The sequence below is a fragment of the Asterias rubens genome, chromosome 16 (assembly GCF_902459465.1).
Source record: "Asterias rubens chromosome 16, eAstRub1.3, whole genome shotgun sequence".
In the NCBI taxonomy this organism is placed as follows: Eukaryota; Metazoa; Echinodermata; class Asteroidea; order Forcipulatida; family Asteriidae; genus Asterias; species Asterias rubens.
This window is the reverse complement of record NC_047077.1, coordinates 4502388-4513551: the sequence shown is the minus strand read 5'-3', so window position 1 is coordinate 4513551 and position 11164 is coordinate 4502388. Positions and strand designations below refer to the sequence as shown.

Below are 11164 nucleotides of genomic sequence, written 5' to 3'. Positions count from 1 at the left end.
TTAAAAGCAATGTGTCTCTTGAAGAAGGTTTTGATGACTATGTGATTGAAATTGTTGAAATTTGAGATGTGATGAATTTTCAACAAGGTTTGATAAAAAGTACCGAGTACGACTTTTTATTGTTGAATTATCCCACATGCCTAAAGGGGACACGTCGCTTTCAAATGGGGGTGTTACTGTTTTGGGCTTTAAAAAGTGCTTGCTGTGAAATGGATATGGTTGAAAATATGTTTTAAAATAAATAAATAAATGATCCACACAGATTAACATGTACCTGGAAATTGTTTGGTTTTCTTTTTATACTCTCTTGAAGTAACATAGTCTGTCATTTTGTTGAAGCAAATTGTGGACTCCTAAAAATGGCGGACTATTTTAGTTCACAAAGTAAAATGAATTTTTGACTCCACAAAACACAAAGTATAAGGAAAACCACACAGATTTAAGGCACCTTTTAGTGTTGATAATTATACACTACTTCCAAAACATGTTTCCAACCAAGGCCCTATTTCATAAAGCTGTTAGGCATGCAGAAAACACTTCTTGACAAACTTATTTGCTATGTTATTTTGGGTGGAAACCTGTTTCTGTGAAGCAATACTTTTCTGTGCTGAGCAAGTTGTTTTGCTTTTATGCTTTATTTAACTGGGCCCATATTCATATCATACATGTGGGCAATTCCACACTAATGGACCAAAGGGATAACTTTGTAAGACAGGCACCTTTTTTTTGTTAACCACAATCCTCATCTGCTTCTGAATGTACACAGACCAAAATACATGACAACAAACTGAATTTTGTGACTATCCAACATTCCCTTTCCATGTCGCACTTTTTTGCCCATTAGTGTGGATATAATTGCCCATGTACATGTAACAAATAATGTCATAGTCCAAAGCGTTAAATCTAACAGCAATGTTTCTCTTGGAGAAGGTTTTGATGACAATGTGATCGAAATTTGAGATGTGATGAATTTTCAACAAGGTTTGATAATAAGTACTGAGCCTGACTTTTTAATGTTGAATTACCTCACATGCTTAAAGGGACATGTTGCATTTGGGTTTGGTGTTTTGTGCTATAGGAAGTTCTTGCTATGGAAAGAATAGGCCTACATGGTTGGAATGATTTTTCGATTTTTGAAAAAAAATGACCCACACATAAATATACCTTAAAATTGTTTGGTTTTCTTGTTATGCCCTTCTTGAGCTAACAGTACAGGCTGCCATTTTGTTGAAGATTATTCTGGACTCCTCAAATTAGCAGACATTTTAGTTCACAAAGTAAATGGAAAACTTTGCAGTTTTGAGGCAAATAGTGTGAATGATAATTTTAAAACATGTTTTCCAATTAGATTTATGTCCACAAACACTTCACAGTCCAAAGAGCCAAATATAAAAGCAATGTGTTTTAAGGTTTTAATAAATAATATTATTGTTGAAAATTGAGATGTGATGAATTTTTACCAAGACAAATTTTGATTTGTGTACTGAGCCTGACCTTCTAATTGAATTGGGTACATTATACAGTTGTTGCAAGCTGTGACGGGTCCATGGCGTTTTGTTCACCAGAGGGGGGAAATGGAATCCGAGGCGAAGCCAATCAAGCAAAGCAATACTTATAATGAGAAATATTTCATAAAAATTAAGAACCATAAAAATATGTTTGGGCTATCATTATATTTAAAAAAGAGGTATGATAAGATACAAGTAAAATTCCCCTATAATAAATAGTAGAAATTTTCTTACACAAACTGCAAAGGAAAGTTCATTTTCTAACATTTTGTTTCAGTTCACCTGAATTATGCTTTAGAAAGATGTCTTTTTTAAACGGTGATTATTATTAACTTCTGAGATAATGTCCAAAAATCATTCTCATTGTTATTTTAGTTTTGCACTTAGAAACTCATTATTAAGCTTTCCACCAAGTGTCCACTATAGAAACAGTTAGTCTACGATTTGTTGTAAAATGTTACATCTGTAATTCAGTAATTGCTATTTAGCCTATTAATATTATTTGTTAAAAAAACCAAAACAGATTAAGTATTTGTTTGGTGTTAAAATTTAAATTGAGCGACGTTAATAAAATCATTTACCAAAAATTTGAACTTTGTGCATGGAGTTTATTATTATTGATGACTTTTTTCCTCAAGCAGACTTTAACTTATATTCTTTCCAATACAATAATTAAGCCATTACCGAAAGAATAATTTCCACAAAGTATCCACCATAGAAACAGTTAATTATTTTCTGGGGGCGACTTCGTAAGGGGGCGACATTGGCCGGGGGCGACATTGTCAGTAGGCTCTACTTTATATTCTTTCCAATACAATATTAATTGAGTACACATTGTACTACCGCAAGAATCCTTACTTATTTTCTGGGGAGACTTTGCCAGGGGGCGACATTGTTTGGGGCGACCTTGTCGGGGGCAACTTTGTAACGACCCGTGCGATGAGCCGGTTAGGGGGAGACTTTGCAGGGGGCGGTGGCGAGCTTGCTGGGTGGCGAGATGATGACCAGCATTCCTGAAGGTATACCTGCAGTCTACATAGTATCAAATCCATGACAAACCATAATACACCATTTTTTATTTGCTTTTGAATTAATTGTGGCCATGGATTTGATGAAGTTTTAATCAATAATGATGAATAAATACAATGTCAAAGATTTTATTTATGATGTGCTTATTCATAGAGCTGATTAAGCAGAAAATAATATTGCTTCAAAATTTACTGCTTAGCAAAACTGAACAGGGTCAGTACTTGTCACAAATTGTACACGTCTTTGGCATACAATTTTAGCTGGTAACCTTGTCTAGTAAGCTTATTTGTTTGTGCTTGGCTACTTTTTGTGCTTATCAGCTCAGTGCTTCAAGAAATTGGGCCGGGGTCAAACCAACAGAAGCAAAGAGGCACCGCAGTCTACCCGCAGTACATTAATAAGTCTCCTTTGTGATTTTTCTGCGCGAGTTGGCGTGATTTTTCATGCGTGACCTCGGTTTGAATACTAATTAGTCCAAAGGGCTTCTGAAATTCAGTCTTTTTCGGCCTTATCTGAAAAGTATTGACATAAATAATGTAGAAGTACACTGAAATGGAGAGCATATCTGTCGTGTTGTATGAACAAATATCTTGTTGCGTTTGAGTTGAACCGCTTGTTTTTATACATGACGACAGATATGCTCTTCGTTTCAATTTACTGGTACATTTAAATATTTTGGTTGAGACTTTTCAGAAAAGGCTGAAAATGACCGAATTCCACAAGCCCTTTTGACTAATTAGTATACACATGATAGAGGTCACGCATGAAAAAACGATGCATATCCCTGCAGATAAATAACAAAGGAGATTAGTGTACTCCTGCGGGTAGACTGTACTGACCGACAAGACTTAATTCTTCGACGACCGACTTACTTGTTTGTCTCCCTCAACGTTCATTTACAAATAGCAATTTCGCGCCAATTCAAAAAGGCTGACCGAGCACTGAAGTCAAGGATTTATCGCTAGCGGTGGAGACGGAACTTTAACTCGTTGTAATTGATGAAAACAAGCTTTATACGGAAACGTTTCCATATCATATGTGGTAACCCCTTCTCAGGTAAGAAAACAATTCAGTGGTTTTGGAGTTAGTTAACGCTAGATAAATTGGTGGCGACCCACTGGGCATTTTACCCGATATTACCCGGGTTGTAACGAGTAATAACGGAAGTTATTACCGGGTAACATCATACCAGTGGGTAATAACGGGGAAATAGTAGACCAATCTTTCCCCGTTGCAACCCGTTATTACCCTATTTACCCAATATTACCAGGGATATACTACCGATATTTCCGGCATTACCCCATTTACCCAATATTACCAGGGATAATGTAACCAATATTACCCCCATTTACCCAATATTACCAGGGATAATGTAACCAATATTACCCCCATTTACCCAATATTACCAGGGATAATGTAACCGATATTACCCCATTTACCCAATATTACCAAGGATAATGTAACCGATATTTCCTGCATTGCCATGTTATTACCACACGATATTACCCTATTTACCCAATATTACCAGGGATATACTACCGATATTTCCGGCATTACCCCATTTACCCAATATTACCAGGGATAATGTAACCAATATTACCCCCATTTACCCAATATTACCAAGGATAATGTAACCAATATTACCCCCATTTACCCAATATTACCAGGGATAATGTAACCGATATTACCCCATTTACCCAATATTACCAAGGATAATGTAACCGATATTTCCTGCATTGCCATGTTATTACCACACGATATTACCCTGTTTACCCAATATTACTAGGGATAATGTAACCGATATTACCCCATTTACCCAATATTACCAGGGATAATGTAACCGATATTACCCCATTTACCCAATATTACCAGGGATAATGTAACCGATATTACCCCATTTACCCAATATTACCAGGGATAATGTAACCGATATTTCCTGCATTGCCATGTTATTACCATCCAATATTACCCCCATTTACCCAATATTACCAAGGATAATGTAACCGATATTTCCTGCATTGCCATGTTATTACCACCCGATGTTACCCCCATTTACCCAATATTACCAAGGATAATGTAACCGATATTTCCTGCATTGCCATGTTATTACCACCCGATGTTACCCCCATTTACCCAATGTTACCAGGGATACTGTAACCGATATTTTCGGATGTTGATCCGTTTTTACCCACAGTACCGATTGATATTTAAGACCATTATTACAGATATTACCTGTGGCATGTGCCCATGGTAATAACTAAACATACGTATCCGCCTGGCTATAACAAAGGAAACACTCTGCACACATTATTTTTTTATAAATAATTTTTTAACCATTTATTTACAAAACAAACTTATACTTTTAAAATATGGTCCAAAGAAAGAAAAAACTACATGTACATGACCTTGAACTCACACACTAAACAGGCAAGTATGGTGGCGCATGCGTTCTGCTGATGTAACGCACAATGCGACAAGTTATAAAGGACAGAGTGAATCTGGAATCATTGGCACTAGCTGCGCAAACATCGAATGTTACACACATGGGAACAGATACATGACCAGCTAGCCGGTACTTTCTAAACCGTTTATGACCAGTCATGTCATGGCTCGACCGACCAATGGCTAAACTGTCTCAGTATTAATGATTATATAATTATTTAACAGAGGTCCTTCCCTCAATTGTAAAATGCATTCTGTACATGTATCCAAACTACGAACTGTCAAATAAACCCCCAACAAGGGAATGACTATAGGTACAATTTTGGCGATTTTAAAGTTGAACAAAGAATTGACTGGGGCTGGACTCGAACCTGCCACCTCCGGTTTACCATACCAGAGCTCTACCAACTGAGCTATTCAGCCCTATGTTGGTAGTGTCCCAAATTGTCTGTCATCTTTGTGCTCAGGCTGCTAGTCAGAAGCCATGACACCTATACATACTGTGTGACCAAGGATCACTAGATACATGCTGCATTAGCAATGCTGCAACTTGGGAAGCAGTAGTAGGTTATCACTGTGAAAGGATACGGCTTTTTAATATCAAATTGTCAGCTTAATCACAAAAACTGACTAGATTCAATTTTGGCGGTTTTAAAGTTGAACAAAGAATTGACTGGGCGGGAAACTGACTATAAGGTTCAATTTTTGTAAATTACAAACTCTTAATAACACGAACAAGTTTCAAGTTTCCTTAAAATCCACCTGAATGTGCCTCTTGTACATACTGTACAGGGTGCACCACAGTCAAAGACCAATTAATAAAGGTACACATGTATTGCACGCAAGTTTTGGAATTATTTTAAAATCACCTCTTAAAGTCAGATAATCAATCTACCTTATCAACTTGATTTCGTTCAAATCGAAGCACTGGAACGGACGCTATACTTCATCAAAATCAGAGGATGAAAATTGCCTTGGGCCACTTCACTTGAAAATGAGACAGCGCAGTTGAAACACACAAAAGATGGGCCAAACGCAATTAGATCAAACACCCACATGCGTATGTGTGTGTTTCTCTCAACTGCGCTGTCTCACTTTCAAGGAAGGTTGCCCAATGCGATTTTCATCCCCTGAGTTTGATGAAGCGTAGCGTCCGTTTCAATGCTTCAATTTGAACGAAATAATGTTTACATGGTAGATCACTGACTTTAAGAAGTGATTTTATAATATTCCAAAACTAATATGCAATATACCTTCTTAAATTGGTCTTTGACTGTTTTTTGTTGCTCATGCTATGTACGCGCACGAGATATAAATGCAGGGGCAATCTGTGTAGGAGAGTTTAAAACAAGATTATTTCTCCGATATTATAACTACATGTATATTTGTAAATATTACAGCTTTACTTTCTGGTTCTCAATTTTTGAGTTGGAATGGAACAAATAAATAAGTTTGATCTCCTCTCCAATAATCGCGAAATTCAAACACTGATATTAATTACAACAGACAGTTGTGCGTGTGAATATCATGTCAATTTTAATGCCTCAGTGCCACCAAAAATTCTCCTGAAATGACTGATTCCAACAGTAAAATTCTTAAATTGTCTAGGGCTTACTCTTTGACTGGATGGTGTCAAGCTCTTCAGAATTAGACGAGTGCTCGTCAGAATCAGAGCTCCAATTATGGTCACTGTCCGCGTTGTTCTCTTCAGCTAACCGCATTGGCCTAGCGCGTACACGACATGGTCGCTGTGTATCCTTTTGAGGAGCATCTGATGAAGATGAGACATCAAGGCGTTCTCTGAGAAGGGACTGGCCGACTTCATAGTCAGTTATTGCTAAGCAACAAATTATAATTGAAAGTAACATGAAAGAAATTGGCAAACAGGCATTCCAAATTTGAGAAAAGTTTTGTAACAATGATATAAAAAAACGTACCTTGGCTTACTAAAACAGTAACCTTGAGCCATTCAGCAATATTAGAACTGGGAGCCTTTGCACAGGTTTCCTTGAGTCGAGTGTACTCTGGCGCCTTAACCGTCCCTTTAACTGGGAACCAGGCACGTTGGCAGTCTTCACCATGCCTCTTTCGGACCCAGTGGAACGGGATGAGGTCATATGTTGCATCTAGCAGGTACTTGACAAGCGTCCAGCTCTCGTCGGGATTACAGCCTGCCAAAAAGGAAATAAACCAAAAAACATGAAAAACAATAAACATTTACTAAAAACGGCCCCACTCAAGACTTCTGGAAAGGAACCATCCAATTTCACACTTGCAAGTAATTTAAATTGACAGATTCATTATTGTGCCTTAATGTTCAACATATGTACATCCATGTGTATAATCCATCAAAAATGTGCAAACGCACCGTTAAGTTAGTGTTAGCCCACAAACTTTTTAGCCGTCCCTTTTGTTTAAGCACACACTTCAAAACTGTGGGAGTTAAAGTGAATAAAAGAGCAGAACATTCTTTAACAAACCTGTATATATATCATTTGACCCTCCATGTTTATGCATTAAGCCTCAAAACAAAAGGGACTACATGTATTTTTAAGAATTGAAGGCAGTCGGGGTCAAGAGTCAATCCAGTCGATATCCAGCTAAGTGTTATGTGCGAAAGCAGAGCAGTGATTTAGAACCATAAACAACACTCGGTTGACCCCAGGAACTGTATGCTTCCATACTTTGGCAACTATCTTGGTGTCACCCATGTCTGTTGGGAATGAGAGGAACAAGTTCCCATTGGGGCACTCAAGGAATCCCACCAAGGTGGTGTCCACTGGGGCAGCGACAGCAGGCCGTAACCGTGTGTATCGACGGTAGATGTAGGTGCCATCATCAGCCTTCTCAGCAAGTTCAATAATTTCCCCAGTAGCAGTCAGATATACATTGTTCGGGGCTTTTACGCTAAGTTTTTCCTGTTTCCATGTATTTGATTTTATGGGGTTTTCCCTGAGCCGCTTTGCCAGCTGCACGAGAGGCTTGTGACCAGGCCTAACCTTCTTTTTTAGCTGGCCGAGAAAGTTTTCAAACTTAAAAGCTGAACAGTTTTCCAAACTTCCATGCTTCTCAGCGACGTCTGCCAAATGTAGGAGATGGTGTACATTGTATACAACAAAAGTATCGCCGTAGAGCCTAAACGCTTTCTTTACAAACAGAGTCAACAAATCCCTCGCATAATCTATCTGCAGACGAGCTGTCCTCTCACTCACTAAAAGACCGATGGCCACTGACAAGAGAAGAAAATGATTGTAGTAAGTAGGCCTCAGGACACCTTTGAAGGCAACTGGGCCAGTGTACAGCAGAAGTGTCCTGTATTCAGTAGCCTTATATCTACTGATCTTTTCCAGTGACCTTGGTTTGCGGGCAAAGTTGAATGGCATTGTTACCTTCATCCTCATTAATTTCCTGTTAATGTCAGCCACTGCAACCTGGTCTATATGAAAGGCTGTCCGATTAAATTGCCTGTTCATCCAGAAATCTGTAAGCCGCTTAACCACACCGAGGCAGACCATGTGCATGTAATCCAATGCAAACCCATGTATCATGTCAAAGCCTGGAATGTTCAGCCATGGGCTGTCGATGCAGCGAGAATTATGATGGTCAGTGTAGTCTTTCCTGCGGAATGTGTCGTCACTTTGCAGGTCAAAATTCTCAGTCCTGTAGAACACCATCCTACCATCCACCTTGATTGCTTTGGCTCGGCAGCGCTCACAAGAATGTCCAGCCATGTGTCCCATGATGCTTTTTATGAAGGCCCGGGCTGGTGCATCGCATACTATACACATTAGACACACTTGGTGGTGGTTGCCCCTGTAAACGAAGCCATTGCGGAGTAGACTAGACAACTCATCGACGCACTGGTGCACATATGACACACAGCTTGGCTTGCCACCCATTGTTGCACATAATGGAAAGATTTTGTTCAGTGACTGGTCATTCTCTACAGACACCAGTACTGGCCACGAGTTAACGTTTGACGAATCAAAAATCAGTACACCATCGACCCCAATCATAAGTTTGATCTCTTCATCAAGACGAAGTGGGCGAACCAAATAGTCCAGAGCACGTGTTAACTGGTCATCAATGCCAAACCAGTGGTACTCTACACCAAAGTAGGATGGATTTATGTTAACAGAGCCTGGTGTGCAAAGTAGAGTGCGCGGATCCTTTGGCAAACCCTGGACACCAGCACGGTTGAAAAGCCCGAGTAGGTACTGCTGCTCAGTCCGTGAAAGTGATGTTCTCCCAAACAATTCACGCAATGACCTCTTGAAGAACTCGGCCTCAGTCGCTGCTTCTTCAACATCAACCTCCTTGACATACACAACACGATTGTCATCAGCCTCTTCATCAGAACTGCCATCATGTGTATTGTAACCAGGGCTCGCGGAACCAGGGCTCGCAGGACCGGGATTGTCGTAACCAGGGCTCGCAGGACCGGAAGGGTCAGAACCAGGGCTCGCACGACCGAGATCGTCGTAATCAGGGCTTGCAGAACCGGGATCGTCGTAACCAGGGCTCGCAGGACCGGGATCGTCGTAACCAGGGCTCGCAGAACCGGGATCGTCGTGACCAGGGCTCGCAGGACCAGGATCGTCGTAACCAGGGCTAGCAGGACCGAGATTGTCGTAACCAGAGCTCGCAGGACTGGGATCATCGTAACCAGGGCTCAAGGGATCGGGAGTGTCGTAACCGGGGCTCGCGGGACCTGGAGTGTCGTAACCAGGGCTCGCAGGACCGAGATTGTCGTAACCAGGGCTTGCAGGACCCGGAGTGTCGTAACCAGGGCTCGCAGGACCCGGAGTGTCGTAACCAGGGCTCACGGGACCAGGAGTATCTTCATCAACTACCACATGTACGGCATGATCAGTACTGCCCTCTTCATCAGAAGTGCCATCACTTGAATCAAGGTTTACTGGACTGGATACACCATTGACAGGATTAGAGGGGCCGGGAGCACTAGTTCCAGGGGCATCAGCACAGATTGGCCTTCTCCTCACTTCTTCTAGGACAGAAACAATTCTCAGTGCATCTCTTTTCTTCTTGGCCCATTTTGCTTTCTGTTCACGCCGCTTTTCCTTCCGGATATATTCGTCCTCATCCATCTTTACGAATTGGTCTATGCCTAAGTTGGTGTGTCACCCTGAAAATTAATTTTTGTTTTTTAATTGAATTTATAATTTTGTAGCATTGTATTTGTTTTCATCTTTCGAATGAGACATTGCACACATAAAAAGAAGGGGAATCGGTCCGCGCCAAGTAATTAATTAAGCGTTCTTATAATTACAAAATGCAACTTTTTTTCCCTGTTTGGGGGTGGGGGGTGTCAAAATCAAAAGTTTTTCGGCGACAAATTCTTAGTTTTATTTTCTCTAAAATCCACATTGTTTTGGCAGTGATTTCATAATTAAAGTAATTGAAAAAATTATGAAGAGTTGGCCCTGCCAAAATGGTTCCTTGCTGGTCAAGAAATACAAGGGTAATCATTACTTACCAACACCAGGCATATTGCACAGAAGAAAACCACAGGCACGTACAGCACAACTCCACCAAGGGAACCTGAAAATGTGGGGGAAATGGAGGACAATTTACCAACCCAATCTAAAACTGACATGAGAAATTGTTACATGTACTGGTACACTACATGTACACATGACAATATAGGTTAAATATCATCATAGGCATCAACCGGTCATGCCAATGGTCACAATATGCTTTCCTATACCTGTTGTACATGTAAGTCTGTGATATTATACTGCATGAGTTTTGCATTATGAAGTAATTAATTTACAATATATATTCTTTAACAATAATGAAATGTACATGTACCGTATCTGGAAATCTAGTTGTACAAGTCCTGACATGAACATGTCTAGAAATCTTTAAAAAAAAAATGTAGGTCTACAAGTATAACGCCCAAATTTGTATTATTATAAATTTCTTTAAAAATAATCCAGTTTTCCGATTCAAATCCGCAAAAAAATGACATCAGGATTCATGCAGGCTGGATCAAGTCTTCAGGAAAATTATTGCCCTACAACATAGCGGTATGGCTCTCTTTTAAAATATGTCTTGTTACTGTAAGGGGGCCGAAGGCATTACAATATTTAGTTTGGACGCAAATTCGTATTTTAAGGAGGGTGGCATGAGGGACCTATCCTGCACAAGTCTGTTAAAGATTG

The 11164-nt window shown here is 39.9% G+C and overlaps 1 protein-coding gene across 2 annotated transcripts; it reads right to left on the bottom strand.

Annotated features, from left to right (window-relative positions):
* Positions 1–4823: 4823 nt before the first annotated feature.
* On the bottom strand, positions 4824–10527 carry LOC117300605. Of its 2 annotated transcripts, XM_033784267.1 has the most exons (3): positions 10477–10527; positions 6917–7150; positions 4824–6816 (listed from the first exon to the last, which is right to left on the bottom strand). In XM_033784267.1, exons 1-3 carry the CDS (start codon positions 10487–10489, stop codon positions 6584–6586), a joined length of 480 nt encoding a protein of 159 aa, XP_033640158.1. In that variant the 5' UTR covers positions 10490–10527; the 3' UTR covers positions 4824–6583. The 2 variants fall into 2 exon arrangements, with proteins under 2 accessions (XP_033640158.1, XP_033640156.1); XM_033784265.1 differs by lacking the exon at positions 10477–10527 and having other exon boundaries at positions 6917–7498.
* Positions 10528–11164: the final 637 nt, after the last annotated feature.

Coding starts and splice junctions, on each gene's coding strand:
- LOC117300605 (XM_033784265.1), bottom strand. CDS start 7,196: ATGTTTATTGTTTTTCATGTTTTTTGGTTTATTTCCTTTTTGGCAGGC. Junction 6,817..6,916: donor TACTGTTTTAGTAAGCCAAG/GTACGTTTTTTT, acceptor TTTGTTGCTTAG/CAATAACTGACTATGAAGTC.